The sequence below is a fragment of the Clupea harengus genome, unplaced genomic scaffold (genome assembly GCF_900700415.2).
Source record: "Clupea harengus unplaced genomic scaffold, Ch_v2.0.2, whole genome shotgun sequence".
In the NCBI taxonomy this organism is placed as follows: domain Eukaryota; kingdom Metazoa; phylum Chordata; class Actinopteri; order Clupeiformes; family Clupeidae; genus Clupea; species Clupea harengus.
Genome location: NW_024879974.1, coordinates 1 through 16,908, shown reverse-complemented (window position 1 = coordinate 16,908; position 16,908 = coordinate 1). Strand labels below are relative to the sequence as shown.

At 41.5% G+C, this 16,908-nt stretch overlaps 4 protein-coding genes across 5 annotated transcripts; 2 read left to right on the top strand and 2 right to left on the bottom strand.

The window, feature by feature from the left end:
• Positions 1–71: 71 nt before the first annotated feature.
• On the top strand, positions 72–5,069 carry selenol (selenoprotein L). 2 transcript variants are annotated; one of them, XM_042705899.1, is made up of 9 exons: positions 72–304; positions 565–643; positions 729–782; positions 862–904; positions 1,014–1,141; positions 1,602–1,716; positions 2,148–2,270; positions 2,679–2,816; positions 4,593–5,069. In XM_042705899.1, the coding sequence occupies exons 1-9, from the start codon at positions 193–195 to the stop codon at positions 4,701–4,703; spliced, it is 903 nt and encodes a 300-aa protein (XP_042561833.1). In that variant the 5' UTR covers positions 72–192; the 3' UTR covers positions 4,704–5,069. The 2 variants fall into 2 exon arrangements, with proteins under 2 accessions (XP_042561833.1, XP_042561832.1); XM_042705898.1 differs by having other exon boundaries at positions 859–904.
• Positions 5,070–5,074: 5 nt separating this feature from the next.
• clec11a (C-type lectin domain containing 11A) lies at positions 5,075–7,946 on the bottom strand. Its single transcript, XM_042705900.1, has 4 exons — positions 7,720–7,946; positions 7,192–7,300; positions 6,385–6,576; positions 5,075–5,968 (listed from the first exon to the last, which is right to left on the bottom strand). Exons 1-4 carry the CDS (start codon positions 7,834–7,836, stop codon positions 5,568–5,570), a joined length of 819 nt encoding a protein of 272 aa, XP_042561834.1. The 5' UTR covers positions 7,837–7,946; the 3' UTR covers positions 5,075–5,567.
• Positions 7,947–10,089: 2,143 nt separating this feature from the next.
• cunh1orf198 (chromosome unknown C1orf198 homolog) lies at positions 10,090–12,725 on the bottom strand. The gene is made up of 4 exons (XM_042705897.1): positions 12,347–12,725; positions 11,961–12,011; positions 11,155–11,793; positions 10,090–10,739 (listed from the first exon to the last, which is right to left on the bottom strand). Exons 1-4 carry the CDS (start codon positions 12,656–12,658, stop codon positions 10,686–10,688), a joined length of 1,056 nt encoding a protein of 351 aa, XP_042561831.1. The 5' UTR covers positions 12,659–12,725; the 3' UTR covers positions 10,090–10,685.
• A 255-nt stretch (positions 12,726–12,980) lies between these two features.
• Positions 12,981–15,004, top strand: LOC122131005 (dual specificity protein phosphatase 23-like). Its single transcript, XM_042705903.1, has 2 exons — positions 12,981–13,461; positions 13,681–15,004. The coding sequence occupies exons 1-2, from the start codon at positions 13,192–13,194 to the stop codon at positions 13,864–13,866; spliced, it is 456 nt and encodes a 151-aa protein (XP_042561837.1). The 5' UTR covers positions 12,981–13,191; the 3' UTR covers positions 13,867–15,004.
• Positions 15,005–16,908: the final 1,904 nt, after the last annotated feature.

The following is a 16,908-nucleotide window of genomic DNA, read 5'->3' as shown; positions in this document are numbered from 1 at the left end:
TAGTCATTTTTGCACGTGCGCGTTTTATTGGTGAGGAAATATGCTATGTTTTGTGCATTTTGAAAATATCAGTTTTGATTCATTATGAACTGAATAAAATAACCGCAGGACGTCTTTGCTATCGCTAGATGTCACACCACTCTTGACGTATGACGTGTCGAAGTGAGGGTGGTATTTGAGATCATACAAGAAATGGCTGATGGAACGAAGGTGGTCGGAAGTGAAGTTCTCATTGAGGCGCTTCAGAATTTTGTCAAAGTCGGAAGAACACTGCTCGAGGATGCAGAAAAAGACATTGCACAAGGTAACTTGGCTGTTGTCACTACATTTGCCACTGGAACTCTAGCCATTAAGCTAACTGTGAGGTTACTAGATACGTGTTGCTACTATCGAGATATGCTGACTAATCCAGGAACGTGAGGACTCGCAGTTCACAGAAGATAAGGGCAAGCTACAGTGGTTCGCTATGAAAACAACACAATCCAAGTTCGGGCCAGTGGGGCTAGTGTCCGTTACTTAACAATACATTGTAGCGAGTTTAACGACTGCAACTATGTTTTCAAGGGTCTCTGCAAGACTTCGCGGCAAACCAATTAAGATCATTGTTTGGAATGATGGCTGCAGGTGCCACCTTCTATAATAGGTGCGTATGTGGGTATGAATGTGTGCAAGTCATGGGTTTTGCACAATCGAATTAAAAGTACTGAAAATAGTGTGTTTTTAAACAGCCTCTCTGTGAAGAAGAGAAGTGAAGCAGAAGACCTGTGGAAAACCTTTTATCAGTAAGAAAACCGTATCACATTAGACATACTGCCCATGGTATTGCGTTTTGCTTATGCATCTAATATATTTCCTCAGAAGCCCAGGTGTACGGGATGTCGTTGAAGACCTTTTGGAGCTGGAGGTTTGGCCACCATTACACAAATTTTAGAGTCAACGCCTGCTTTGTGGGGTAGACTAGGATCGGTTTCCATCTGGATAAAGGCATCTACTGTATGATCTCTGCCACACAGGTTGAGTGGGATTCCTTCCTGGAGCGGCTGGACTCCGGGTTGCAGATGAGTGATAAACTCCTGGCGTGTGCTTCTCCAGTGGAGACACTGAGTGCTGACATAAAGCTCACAGATGCCAGGAGTGGAGAGTGAGAGACATTTTTATGAAATATAAGTTTACACACAGCTAGGCCTGGTTACTGTGAAGTCTCTTCTGTTGAGTAGGTGTTTCTCCTCATTCTAAGATGGAACTAAGAGTTTAACACCTATATTTCTCGGGGAAACAGCACCCTAATTCCAAGGTGTAAATTGTACCATAACTATAATGTATGTTTCCCTAAGAATAACTGATTTACAAGTCGGATAAAATACGTAGAGCTCTTTAATTTCTCCTGTATCCTGTTTTAGATCAAACCACAGCATTGTGGTTTATTGGCAAGTCTGGTGGATACAAATATATTTATTTAATATTGGTTGTTGAGGGCCTTTACATTACTACCCACATAAACTGTTTTATGACGGCAATTTAAAATGTCATTACAGCATGGAAAGTGACTGCCATTTAAAAACTGTCCTTTTGAACTTGGCCTGATTTGTGGTGCTGTGTAGAGAAGTGACTCTGGGTCGCTACTATGGGAAAGCTGAAAGTGTCCTGCTTGTTTTGATCCGACACTTCGGATGACTACCATGACGAGACCACGTGACTGAGCTCGAAGGCCAGAAGGTAAATAGAATGCATAGAATTTTTGTATTTCAATGCATTCACATATTGGTGTGTGGGTGATTATTGTGAAAGTGACTTTCAGTTCAGCAAGGATATTTCCTAATCAGTGCTTCTGCTGGCTGGGTGTTCATTTCCTGTCAATCCATATTCGCTTTACACTCTTGCACTCAAGAATGTACTCTAAAACCTTAACGGGTTCTTTAGTTTATTTTTGTTAAACGCATAACTGTTACTTTTAAAAAGCCTCTGATGAAGGGTACACTTAACCAGAGCGTTAAAGAAATAAACTGTGAGGAGCTCCTTTCTGGATGTCAGGAAGGGGTGAGAGTGAGTGAGTGGGAAAGGAGTCAAGTAAAGCCTGTAAAAACCTTTCCATAGGAGTATACTTTGTTATTGTAGTTGACGTGATCCTTTTTTCTTCCCTGTGACAGAGCCTTCTTGAAGCTCGGTCCGTTAGAGTGCTGGTGGTCTCGTTTGGATGTTTGGAGGGGGCTCAGTTTTGGCTTCAGCAGACGGGGTGCACATTCGATATGTTGCTCGACCCTCAGAGAGAGGTGAGGGGTGGAGGCAGAGAGAGGCTGTGAGAAACTCTAGTGAAGAGTCAACAACAGAAGCAGTTAGCCCTAGTTTGTTAACCAAGATGTTGAACGTGTTAAAAAAAAAAAAAACATAATTATGCCAGCACAGCAAAGATCATTTTAGAAATGCTCACAGTTTGAAATCACTCGATATAAATATGAGTGAAAAACTGAGAACAAATCAATAATCTGAAATTCATTTAATGTCACATGACGACAACATCAGAAGGCACATAGCAGATGTCCCAGTCACTCAACAGTTAAACAAATGAAGAGCTTCCATTTTAACTCTCAGTTTAATCACATTGATTTTCCCAGACAAAAGTCACTATTAATGATACAGTTGTCTGATCAAAAACTTCATGGTTGTCCTTTGTGTTGCAGATTTACAAAGCGTTTGGTCTGGGAAGTTCATATGCAAAAGTCATGAAATTCAACAATATGCTGCAGTATTCAGAGTATATTGTACTCCAGCGAGCATTCCCACAAGTTCCCCCGCAGTTTATAGACGATCTCTATCAGGTAAACCAGAATTTCAATCTTCTTGCAGGTGACATAAGGCCAGTGCTGTTTTTTTTTTTTTTTTTAATGGTAACAAAATGGTATTCAAAATGAGTGTCAAGTCGTATGAATATTGACAACATTTAGTTCTGAACATTATTGCAATCCACTAGACACCACTTGTGTTCACACACATGCAGCCACCGATGAGTAGGGCCTACGTGTGAAGGAGGGACTGTGGAGTAGTATGAGGCCAGGGTTCATTCTCAGGACACTAGGGCAGTTAAACTACTGTTGTAGTGTCACTTTTGACATTGGGTCGCATGTTAATGTATCAAGGGAACTGTTGGCCTGGTAAGTTAAAGCTTTGGGATGTGCATCTCCTGTCCATATAAGGCCATCCATAGTAGTGCATTGTGTTGGCAGCGTGTTACCATGAGATGGTTAAAGTGTGTGTTCAAGGAGAGGGATTTAATGTCACAAGTAACAAATCAAAACAAGCCGAGGCATCAACCCGTTAACCTTCAGAAACTAAGAATAGAAAACCACTTACTGTGGCCTGTTTATGTTCACACTGAAATTGTAGGAGTTTGTTTCTCAACCCATGAAGCCTTCTTCAAATGTGTTTCCCCACCATTATGGCACTGTGTTGACAGATTAAGTATTGAGAAACAGCATTCCATTCCAGCTGCACAGTGTGATTGAGCACAGTCCAGTTGGGCCGTATTCTGGAAGGCCGGAAAACTCAGGGGGAACTCTTGGATACTTTGGAGAGCTAATCACACTGATAGTGGCAGACTGATGCAGTGTAGAGACGATTAGAAAACGGCTAAATGAAACCAGAAAAAGTCTTTTGAAATCTTTTGGATCACCTTTCTTTCATGGGAACATCTGGTTTCTGGTCTTCGTAAAGGGGGTTTTGAAGGACTGTAAGGGCAGTAATGTGTGGCCATTGTGGACTTGCATGGAGAAACTGAATGGGTTGTTTGTTTCCTAAAATGTAAAACTGAAGGCAGGTCTATGCTTCAGGTTATTAATCATCTTCAAATGAATCCTGTTGGTGGTAGAAGGCTCATGTCAGTAAGCACATCCGTCGTAATGACACACAACTATAGAGTCTGAGGGACAGGCATCTGGACTGCTACTAGGGAGTGCTAGCTTCATTGGTCAGCATGCCTCTTATAGGTTTACACTATTATGATACAAACAGGGTGGAAAAGAAAAGAACAGAACACTCTTCGTCGGTCCCTGACCAAGACAGACGGGTCATCTCACCTGGTCCCCGGGCGCTTAAAAAAGCTGCCCACTGCTCCCGGGGTCCTGGAGGAAGGACAGTCCGGGATGGGATAAATGCAGAAGCTAAATTCACAAACGACCTCAGGCCTGCGTGTGTGTGTGTGTCCTGTGTCGCCTCCATGTATTCACGTGTGTTGCAGTGTGTGGTGTGTCGCTTGTGCGATTAAAGTCTGACAATTATTCCAATTATTATAAAGGCATCTCAGTAACGGGCCACTATAGCTCATGAAAAGACTGACTTCATGGATATGTGTGAGAAATATTGACCTTGGACTCTCACTCTGAAATTGTTAGGTCAGGATGTCATTATTTTGGGGGTCATGGTAATAATTAACCACCAAGGGGGGTAGGTGTGTTATTTGAAATAACTACCCAAGGGGGAATACGTTTCCAGTGAATAATGTCTTGAAACAAGTCCAGGAGATGATGCACCACCCAGCTGTTGAATTGAAGATGTCTGAATTGTGCAACCAAGTAACGCCTGTGCTTATCATTTTTCAGTTGGGTGGAGACTTCGTCCTGGATGAGGGAGGTAAAGTAATCTTCTCTCACCCCAGCAAGAGTCCCACTGACAGGCCCACGGTTGGAGATGTTCTGGCAGCCAACTCCTAAAGAATCTCCTGAGGCACTTAAGTGATGGATATGGTCCTTACAGAGGACAGTCTGACCAGCATTGTGTAAATGATGACACAACCCAAATTCATAGAATATGAAGGGTTTTGTCTGATGTCCGTTAACAAGACGGGTTAGACTAGTCCTTTTGACTCGGGCACAATTTCTGATCTTACAGGACCTTTGAGTTGAGTTTTTATTATTTGTGCTCTCCAATCTACCACTTTTTGATTACTTACAGTGAAGTTTGTTTGTTCTTTTTTTTACATCAAGTAATTCATTAGAATCTTGTCATCAGCACAGATATGTGATATGAAGTAGCACATTCATTTTACTTGCTGGTAATAAAGACAAATCAATACAGTGTTTGATTAGTTGCATGGTATCAGACTTGTTTATTATCATTTTGTGTGTAGACTATGTCTAACCACACCAAAAGCTTCATAATAATCTGAAAGATGTTTTTGTCATGAAGTCACCATACATTCTCAAATATAATCTACTCTATTCGGCAGTTATCTATAAACCTAAATATATACATTTAAGCACACAATCATTCAGCTTCAATAAAGATAATGTTCAGAATATCAATCACTAGTTGCACTATAATATGGCATTATTCTGTGCGTAATTGTTTTACAGTACAAATTACACAAGTGAAAAATAAATATGTTTTCTAACATCAAATTCATCAAACATTTTATCCAGAGCAGGCTGCTTTGAAATGAATGTCCTTTAAAAGGCTATTTATTAGTTGCTAAATAGAGGCTACATCTTCTGATAACTTAGTGTCAGTTCTACCGAGTCCTACAGCGTCAATTACATTCCTATGACAACACAGGTTGTGTGTGTGAAGTCTGTAGATCAGGCCTCAAACTCACAGAGGTAATACATGCGCCTGTCGCAGTAGTTATCCCACCAGTCTCCGTCATCTGATGACATGGACACACAGTTCTCCCGCTTCCCTCCGTCCGGCTGACTGGACAGGAAGTGCTTGCGCCACTGGAAGTAGGTGACACGGGTAGTGTCCTCGAAGAGGTACAGACCCTCTGAGCGGAGGTCGTTGATGCCCAGCCACACAGGCCAGTTCCCAGGTTGGAAGACGGCGCGCACGTACTCAGCCAGGGCCTCCTGCTCCTTGCGGTCGCGTGGCATAGCCATCCGACCGCCGCGCTCCAGACACTTCTGGGCTGCGCCTGCATATGTGTCGTACACGCGGTAAACCAGGAAGCACTTGTAGCCCACACGTCGACCCTTCTGACAGCCTGACAGTGAGGAAGAGGCAACTTCAGACAATATACACATTTCAACAATTATGGTTTTGGTGTTGCTTGACGAGCCAGTTTATGGAAGTGTAAGAATGAAATAATCTATGAGGGGGTGCAGCATGAACGTTTTCTATCACTTGAGCAGTTAAGTTCATTGACTTGTGAAGACTAGTAATGGAGATGAGATGACCCCTGATCGAATATCACGATCTGGAACTGACAATTGGAATGTGCCATATGTTGTATTGATTATATTAGTTTGTAAGTTTACGGGCAGGAGTGTGCAAGACACCTATTATTTTGTTCCGTATGTGGTTTAAGCCATACGCACCATAGTATTTAGGTGTGCAGACACTAATCATTTTACACAGCTAGTTTTCACGAGTAATCAAGGAGTCAGGACTGTGACAAACCTTCCAGACGTCCTATCTCCTTGCGGTTCTCCTTGCTGAAGTGGGAGACCTGTTGCAGGCTGTCCTCCATCTCAGAGAGCTTGTTGTCCAGCCTGGTGATCCTCTCCAGTATTTGGGTCACTTTGACATCCAGGGTGTAGTGGCCAACATTTAGCCGGTGGATGGCCTGGTCCATCGCTGCTAGTCTTGACACTGAGGAAGGGTACAGTCTGTTAACCAAAGGATGATTGAACAAAGTCCCAAAGCCAGTTATTGCACTCCACATGATGCATGGCAAACACATATATAATATACAGTATAGCATTCCCTGCTGTCATTATACCTCTATGAAATACATACCACTCTTCCCATAAGAAAATGTGTTCTTACAAATTCATTAATAGTAAGTAAATGAAGGAATGTTTGCCATTTTGTGCTGACTTCAACCAGCTCATCCACAAAGCAAAAAAGTAATCTAAATCAGGGTCTTTTGGAACTCATTTAAGATGGAGTGTCTCTTAAGACAAAATGTTCTATTGCCTTGGCTCTATGTTCAATAACATGATTTTCAAAAGAAAACAAAACAAAAGCCCTTTATGTGAGGGCTCATTAATAAGAGAATGTGGCAATTAAGACCAGCTATGATTCAATGCGTTTTTATATAATTCCTTGCTGTCAAAGTGTGGTCTATAGCTCGTATGAAAGGACTGTATTAAGGAATGCATGACACAGATTTTTACAACAAATTAAAGTGTTATTAGCAGCACTTGAGGTGTAGTCTCTGTGTACATTTCCCATGTTTCATAAGTGCAGGAGAAAGCCACATACACACATAATTGTAGTTATTGTCCATGTCTGAGACTGGTGAAGTGGGTTCTGGCTCGATGAGCATTCCATCTCCTCTCTCAGTCCTCTCCTCATCTCTCATCTCAGCATTCTGTGTGTGGGGGGAGAGGATCAGTGCACTCAACGTGTCTCACACACCACATGTCTCACACACCACATGTCTCAGAAGAATGTCTTGTCTTGTCTTGCTTAGGTGAACACATACTGTCATAGGTGCATTGCATGCCATTTTTCACCACACACGCAAGTCATCATGCATTCCTGCAGAATTAAGATATTCCTGTTCAGAGACTAAGACATGCAGCTGTTTCAGGATCCCCTTTGCTTCAAATGGCTCACCTCTTTCAATTCAAAGTATTGTGCACATAATATAGTGAGAAACAGTACCACAGCACACATTTGCACCTGGTCGGTATTGAATCAACAGCTATTTATGCTCTTCAAATTGCATGCTTTAAGATTTGACTCCTTCAGCTCTTTAAAGCTTAGTGAAGAAAGTTAAGATCACACCTGGATTAACGTAGAGTTGCCAGTGTCCTCCTGATCGTCAGATCCTTCACTTCCAGTATCACCAAAGGAAAGCGAAGACAAGCACAAGACGGTCACAATAAAGGCAGCTATTTCCATTTTCCACCAGAAACGTGAGGTTTTAAGCCTTAGACTATCCTTATTGGTTTCCCCTGGCCAGCCCTCTTTCTCTTCCCTCTCTCTCAGTCCCCCCTCTCTCTCTCTCTCTCTCTCTTTGCTCTTCCACCCTCTCTCTCCTTCAGTTTTGTCCTGAGTGGGCCTTACCAACAACAGGAAATGTCTTTGTTTTCACTCCCACCTCCCACTTCCAAGCTTTGTGTTAACACTGCACTTTTTGTCCACAGCTGTCAGAAGGGCAAACGCTCGTTGTACAGTCAGGTTTGTGTCATTATACGTTTATTTTTAACAGCCTGGTTAGTCTAGACATGTGACGCTACGTCTGTGGTAAACCCAGCGTTCAGCAGTAAAAGGATGTGTAGTCAAAGTGAGTGAGGTGGTTTAAATGAGAAAGCACATCCTTGTTGGATGAAATCATTACCAAGGGAAGGAATTCTCATTAAAGCGCCCCATGAATGCTTCTTTCCACAAACCCAATGCGGTTTGGATGGGAATTAGGATATATGGGTGGGGCCTGCCCGCTCAAGGGATCCAGTGTGTTATGCAATGCCAATGTTCCCAAAGTTTGTGCTGATGAATATGACTTTGAATCGTGCTTGCCCTTCCTGAATGCAACTGTTAACTGTGCAAGACTAGGATTTAGCATAACCTAAATATTCTATCCCTGGCATTTTTTTCTAGGGAAAAAATCTGCATGACGAGGGATGAGACACGTCTTTGGAATCAACTTTGAGCTTTTGAGGCCAAAAAGGTGTTTTAAGACCAAATAGATATTCAGTGATTACCAATTAATTTGATACTTTGAAAAACAACCCAGTAATATAATGTTGTAAACATTACCAAGGTAAAATAATATCATGACGAAAACATCTTGACATCGACACCAATTACAGGGAATCAACGTACAGATGAAAGTTCCAAGAGAAGCCTTTAATGCTGTAGAGGTGCAAGAGACCTGTTATGTGTGTCAGTGCCACTGTGATTAAAGGTGCAAGAGACCTGTTATGTGTGTCAGTGCCACTGTGATTAAAGGTGCTAGAGACCTGTTATGTGTGTCAGTGCCACTGTGATCAAAGGTGCAAGAGACCTGTTATGTGTGTCAGTGCCACTGTAATTAAAGGTGCTAGAGACCTGTTATGTGTGTCAGTGCCACTGTGATCAAAGGTGCAAGAGACCTGTTATGTGTGTCAGTGCCACTGTGATTAAAGGTGCAAGAGACCTGTTATGTGTGTCAGTGCCACTGTGATCAAAGGTGCAAGAGACCTGTTATGTGTGTCAGTGCCACTGTGATCAAAGGTGAAAGAGACCTGTTATGTGTGTCAGTGATCAAAGGAGCAAGAGACCTGTTATGTGTGTCAGTGCCACTGTGATTAAAGGAGCAAGAGACCTGTTATGTGTGTCAGTGCCACTGTGATCAAAGGTGAAAGAGACCTGTTATGTGTGTCAGTGATCAAAGGTGAAAGAGACCTGTTATGTGTGTCAGTGCCACTGTGATCAGAGGTGCAGGAGACCTGTTATGTGTGTCAGTGCCACTGTGATTAAAGGAGCAAGAGACCTGTTATGTGTGTCAGTGCCACTGTGATTAAAGGTGAAAGAGACCTGTTATGCGTGTCAGTGCCACTGTGATCAGAGGTGAAAGAGACCTGTTATGTGTGTCAGTGATCAAAGGAGCAAGAGACCTGTTATGTGTGTCAGTGATCAAAGGAGCAAGAGACCTGTTATGTGTGTCAGTGCCACTGTGATCAGAGGTGCAGGAGACCTGTTATGTGTGTCAGTGCCACTGTGATCAGAGGTGCAGGAGACCTGTTATGTGTGTCAGTGCCACTGTGATCAGAGGTGCTGTGCTGCCACACAGTGGATGAGACGGATAGATAAGAGTGGATGTTGCCCTCCAGGAAAACACAACTCACACTCCACTTCAAAACCTCTTTTTTTTTCAATCTATTTTTAGAATAGGAAAGTCATTTCATTTTTCTTCTACGGTGTGGTACAGGCAGTTCATTTAACACCATAAACAGTCTAAATAAAATACTCTTGGTGTAACATACATTGCTGGCATACATCAATTATTGATTATTGATGACTGATTTAGTGTAAAAAAAAAGAAAGAAAAAAAGTGTTGCACTGTTACATGTTACACACGTTCCACTGTCATCACTGGAACCTGGCTGCCACGTACTGGATGAAACCAAGTTGAAACCAAGATGAAAATCAAGTTGAGACAGACGAAGAAAATGCTCTCACTTTGCTGTATTTGCATGATTCATTTCAAAATGCAAGAGTGCCATACCAAACACATAGCAAATGGGATATGAAGAAAGTGTCCATACAAAAGGGTTAAATAACAACTATATTCTCAAGTCTTAGTGTACAATGATGAAGTCAATCTAAAAACCAAGCTAGTCTACTAATACATCCACTTTAGTATTATACTGTGCACGGTGCTGGCTTTGCACTAGTATGTGGTCAGAGTAACAACAGTGATCAATTGTCTTTAGGAACTTAAGACATTTTACAAAATTACCTGATTTATTGCTAGTTTGGAGATAAACATTATATGCATTCATCTAGAATGGTCCATTTGTTTCCATAATGCTTGGTTCGTTTATGTATAACCCAACAACAAATAGTGTAATTAACAGTATACAAAATCTTTAGTGTTCCACTTTAGCAGTTAATGGGGGTAACATAATGTCTGGTGAGAACGCCACAGAGAATGCCATGAGCTACAGGAATAAATACTGAAGGCAAAATGAAGTCCAACTAGTGCGTGTGATGTCATAGGTCCTTTCCTTTGGAACTGCATCCAATGTCCTTAGTCTACGCAGTCATTACCAGTTATCCAAAAAGTCAAAGCCAGTCTTCACCACGTTGCCAGCTGAAAACTGAAAATATGAACAAGAGAATATTGAGAGTTATGTCCCAAACTACTTTGGTCCAAAAGTATCTAAAGTGTGTGTGTGTGTGTGTATATATATATATATATATATAGGTCTATCAATATATATAAATATATAAATCAATGAAACATGAATTAAAACGCTCTGGCTGTACTGTTCAAGGTTATTCCGTTACACAGTATTCAATGGAACTGTGTGTGTTGAGTCTGTATATAAAAGGTGGACTGCCATGTGATGGTGTCATCACAAACTCCTCTCTAATTAAACATTACACAACAATACCAACTGCATCTTCTGGTCCGATAATGTACTAAGCCGACTGCTTCTACCAATGAGCAGTGATAAACAGAACATTTACAGGCAGACACAAAAAACCAATGGAGTCAATAGAAAGACTCACCTGAGAGAGGGTGGGGCTGGAGCCTAGGGAGGCCTCCTTCTTCTGTTCCTCCTTAAGAGTGCTGTAGGGGCGTGCAGGAGACTTTGAGGCCAAGCCTGGGCTGAACACGCCATCCATGGGGCTCACGGAGGGCAGAGTGCTCTGGCCGCGCTCCCAGGCAGCCGCTGAGGACGGCACACTGGGTGGAGCTGCTGGGGTCACACTGATGGCAGAGGGGGTCACACTGATGGCAGCGGGGGTCACGCTGATGGCAGCGGCTGGAGTAACACTGACGGGTATTGGAGGAGGGGGCGCAGGGGGTCTGGGCGCTCTCTGTTTGGTAGGCCGTGGTGGTTCCTCTGCCTCCGTGCGAAGGTACGACGGCAGGGGTTTCTCCCCTTTCTCCATGGACTTGATCTGGCTTGGGGTGAGAGACTGGAAGTCAGCCTTCTCGCCCTCAAGCCTGGATCTTTCCAAACTTATCTTCCAGAAGGAGGACTCCTCTTCCCGTCGTCCCGATGTGTCATTATTCGAACTCTTGCTGCTTGGAGTCACTTTGGTAAGCTGGTTGTTCTGAGCAGGTTTGCTTGGTTTTGGATCAGCCACAGTGAGAACACTTTGCTCTGGGGCGCTGTAAGTGAGGCTGAATTCAAGCTGACTCTGTTCAAAGGCACAAATACACATTAGGTAAAAATTCAAGAGGTAATTGATCTGCAGCTGAACTAGAGACATTGCAAGAATTATCACGACACGTTTTAATATGTGTACTGAAGTAGATGAACTTCTCAACTAGATTCGACACATTGCATTGACGTAGGTATACCTACCTTTGTTTCCCAGGAAAAGGGAGCCGAATGTTCATCTTGCCAAGTAATGTCCTAGAATAAAACACATTGGCAATGAGTAAGTATCGTTCATATTAACAAGCATTCTTTGGATGTGCCACAATGCCCTAGCTGAACGAACCAAGTGATGTTTAAAATATTCATCACTACTGTCTTGTTTGGTTCACCAAAAATAGAACAAATTTCGTCTGCTGCGGCTCACAGCTCACAGCTACGTCAGATTGTTATGAGGCCGAGAATCAGTCGGCTAGGCTAGGTATCGTTAACTATCTTCGCTAGCTAGCTAACATCAATAGCCACTGAATGTTGTTCTTAACTAAATGAGAAACTGGACATCGTCATGAAAGAAACGTCAACAATTCACTTACCTCCTCTCCAAAGTGTACAATTTTTTGACCTGTCTGAATCAGCAATTTCGGATAACAAACAACTTCTTCTCGGTCCACCCTGTGCATACCATACCGGGCTCTGATATGGGGATCCATCATTACATTGTCGATGGCCGAGTCTTGTTCATTCGAGGTCATGCCGTCCCAATCAGATCCATATTTCTCTTTAATTTTTTCCCTCTCCTGCATAATTTTTTTGGCCATGGAATTGATGGAGGAGAAATACTCAAACTTTTTCTCCTCCATTCTATCTGCATCTACCGCAGCCCCGACCATCGTCGTGGCAGCCATTTTCTAAACAGCTGAAAAACGTTCGGCTGTGACGTAGTCCTGTTCGGGAAACAGGTCGTCCCAACAGAATGACACCGCAATCACAACAAATGTAACAGGCTTTTCTGTCATATTAAAAGTAGTTGCTTATAAACAAACATAGCTCAAAATGTGGCAAAGTGTTACATAGCTTGGTATCTCATGATAAAGCCAGTTTACACTAGGGTGACCAGACGCTCGTTTAGACATTCCCCGTTTTTAGTTTACAAAGTTCAAAACATTACTGTTTTAGAGGTGTAACAAGCTAGGCTACTGATGAAATAGGAATAGGTGTGGTCCCGAAAATGGTTGGCATAGGCTAACCACACCTATTCATATCGTTTTCAGTGTTGTCGTTGCTATGGGATGAATGATTAACGGCAATGGAATTCAGCTATAGCCTATGTATTATTGGTCCACCACAGTCACATTTCGTCACGGCGAGTGAGTTGAATGTCGTTCAGTGTCGGTGTTACTAAACACTCTGCACGCGTAAAGTAGCCTATCGACACCACATGGCGACTACTGCTCCCCCAAACTTTTCCTGGGTCGAGCCCAACAAACTGGCCGGCCTGGCTTATCCGTGTGCCACGGGTCACTATCAGTTTCTTCTCGACAGTGGGATTCAACATCTAGTTTGCTTGTGTGAATCACTTCCACCCCATCACGACAGTTGCCCTGGACTTCAAGTGCATCATATTGGCATCGTGGACTTCGCGCCGCCTAGTTTGGAACAGATAAAGACGTTTCTGTCCATTGTCGAAGGTGCAAACTCAAAGGATCAGGTGAGTGAGTTATAATACTTACCAAGTAGGCCTGCTTTCTGGATGTTTGCCTCCTGGTCAGATTTATTTAGTTTCCCTCTCATGACAGATTCCATTATAACCCTGGGATATGAATGTCTAGAGACTTTTGGTTAACATCTTTGCATCTTACAAACCTCTGGCTGAATCTTAATATAGGCCTGTTAATAAATGGGTTAACTGTATTGATCTCCATTGCAGGGTGTGGGTGTCCATTGTATGCATGGCCATGGACGGACAGGGACCATGTTGGCGTGCTACTTGGTGGAGAAGAGGAAAATATCTGGAGATGAAGCTATAGAGATGATCAGAAAAATACGCCCAGGTTCCATTGAAACCAGAGACCAGGAGAAAACTGTACGGGACTTTCAACAGCATATTCAGTAACTTTTCACAAGTGATGACAGACTGAGGAGTAACGTTTATGCCACTTCCAATTGCCATTAGAATAGATGCATGTTAAGATAGTGTCAATGTACAAGCTTCTTATGTCAGAGGGAGTAGAAAAAAAACAAACAGGTAAGAGGTGTATTAACTTTAATTTTATTCAAAATAGGGTACAGTTGGAATACAGAGAAATAGTCTCAGCTAATCCTTAGATATCCACATATGGCCTCACATAATTAACCACAACTGTCTTGAAACAAGAGTCTATTCCTAGGATTTTCTTTTAGGAGTCTGCAGTCATTGTTGGGTGGTTGGGGCTAAGCAGATTGTAATGGAATCTGTAAGAACAGGTGTTTCACTCTGCGGTCTCTTCATTTGTAAGAATCAGGTCTACTGTGCCCTGAAAAATATCTGATAAAAAATAAAAACGTACAAAAAAATATACCTTTCACTAGTTTCTGCAAACGCATCCAACATTCAACGAACTAGACGGTCAGTCAGCAAAGGCAGAAGGGTGCCTGCTTCGATCCAGCACTTTTACAATGAATCCAGAGTCCATGGTACGTCATTCCAGTAATCTTTATTGAGTCCCAGATGATCGCAATAGTCTACCCTCCATTACCCAGATCAGTTAACCTTTGACTTTGCGGCAATATATTCCTCTTTAACACTCTCTCTCCAAAGAAACAGGTCCCTTTGAAATTGCCATCACGGGTCAGATAAAAAGATACATATTATTTAGGAAGACCAAAGCAACACAATTTCCACAAACAACTCCCATACACAAGAGAAAATTACCTCAATGTGATTCACTTTTTATTTTGAAAATGGTAAGACATTATGTGTGTGCAACTTTAAACACAGATCATGTTTGTTTGAGTCAAAACTGGTTTAGTGTAAAGATCCATTGCTCACCATGACGGAATACTTAAAGCTTTGCTTACATAACTGGCAATATAACAGTGTCATTTATTCCAAGGCTAAATATGTGAAAAATAATACTTTGTATAATTTTATACAAATTGTACAGACAATTTCACTTTTTTTTGTAAAATCTGTATTTATTTGATTTACAAAAGCCTAACATGAAACAACCAATAAAATGAAACCAAATAAACCTGTAACCTAGAATGAAAAACATGTGTTTACATGTCAGTTTACATCTGAGCAGAAAAGGAGGATATTGACACTAGAACCTTATAGATAATTAATTAAAATGTACAAAGTAAAGTCAGGTCTTCTTTGATCTCTTGAAAATTATTTACACAACATGTTCAGTAAGTCTAGACATTTGTGACCGGAGAGATGAAGGTGGATCTGGAGACGCAACAAATAATCATCTTGCATCAATTGTTTACTTCCAATACTGTGGTGTAAGTAATCTATGAAAATGAACAACCGACCTTCTGGAAATTAGGCATGTTCTGTCCAAAAAAATTAAATAAAAACAAATTAAAATGGGGCGGGGGAAACCAGGATGTTTCAGATTGGTTTCCTTTTCGTTTCAGTTAAAACTGATTTTTATAAATAGGAAAAACAAATCTATGGCATGAGGATCAAATAAATATTTTCTACGCAAATGTTACATTCCTACATTTCGTATTTTTTTTATTTAAAGTTGAATTGAAATCATTTTCCATCCTGTACTCATCATTGTCATACTGGTCATTTTTACACCAGTTGATCACACTGCCACTCAACTACGCAAATATCCATTCAAATCAAACAAAAGTTCAAAAAAGAACAGAAAAAAAACCTGAAACTGCAAAGAGGGGTCACAGGAAAACATGACCGCTAAAAACTGTCAAACCTTTGAGCAAAAAATGGCAAATTTGCAGACAGTCAAGCAGAAACTGAAAGATACATGTTGCCAGGTCTAAATTGAATTGCAGGAATGTTTAACTTTTTCTTTCAAATGAGTACAAACTGTACAGAGGCTTTGAGATGACACTAGTTTGTTCTGAGGGAGAGAAATGCTCAAGTGAACGCCCTTGTTAGCTTGCTATACAAATGACGAAAACAGGTTTTACAGTGTAGCTATGCCAACATGTGGACCCTTCGGTAAGACAGTTCCTCATTATACCTGCCTTAGTGGTGTATGGAATGGGTGGTGTTGTTATCTGTGTGGATGACACCATTTGCCCATCACAAATTCAAAATCTGAAAGCAGACTATGCTCACAGAGTATAGGGCAATGTTAATAACAGTAAAAGGTTGGTCGAGTTTGGGTACTTATTTTCATGGAAAACATAAAAATAAGTGGGAAATACGCAATGCAAAGAAGAGAATAAAACACCATAAAATATCCCACATTACTGTATACTAATAATTAAAAAAAGAAAAAAAAAACATTAAAATGAGAAAATATGCATCTTTTCCCCCCAAAATTTCATTAAACCAAAATATAAACCCCTTCACGTGAATGAAAAATTCTCAATAATATAATTAAAACATTTTACAGTGCTTTTCCAATAATAACTTTGAATCTTTTGAGGGAAAATTATGCAGTATTGTCTCTCTTATTGCAATGGCATATCTAAATAGTACTTCATGGTCCAGTTACTCACTTAAAAAAAAAAAAAATACAAACAGATTTTGAAGGGGGGAAAAAAAGGTCACTAGGAAACTCAAACTAGATTCCCAGTGCTACGACCAGGTATTGGCGTTCGGGTCTCCCTAACTAAGGCTCCAGTCTACTACTTAGTGTTCAATTCATTCTCCAGCTCCATCAGTTTCCGTGAGGCCTTGACCTTGTTGGACACCTCCTTTCCCTGGGAGAAGAGCCGCTGGCGTTCCTTAAATGTGAGGCTCTCGGGGGGAGCACCTGTGATCAAGCTGTCCTGCTCGGGTGCACTGCAACAACAAGACTGGGCTTGAGTGGAGGAATGATGTTGATTCTACCATTTGTGGGTTACTTGCTGCCTACAAATATACTTCTGTTCAAGTTCGGAATCAGCCAGAAAATGATATGCTTTCCAGGAAAACTCACATTTTTATCCATCTAATAAAAATGCTTTGCAGCATTACAGCTTGGCTGCTTCT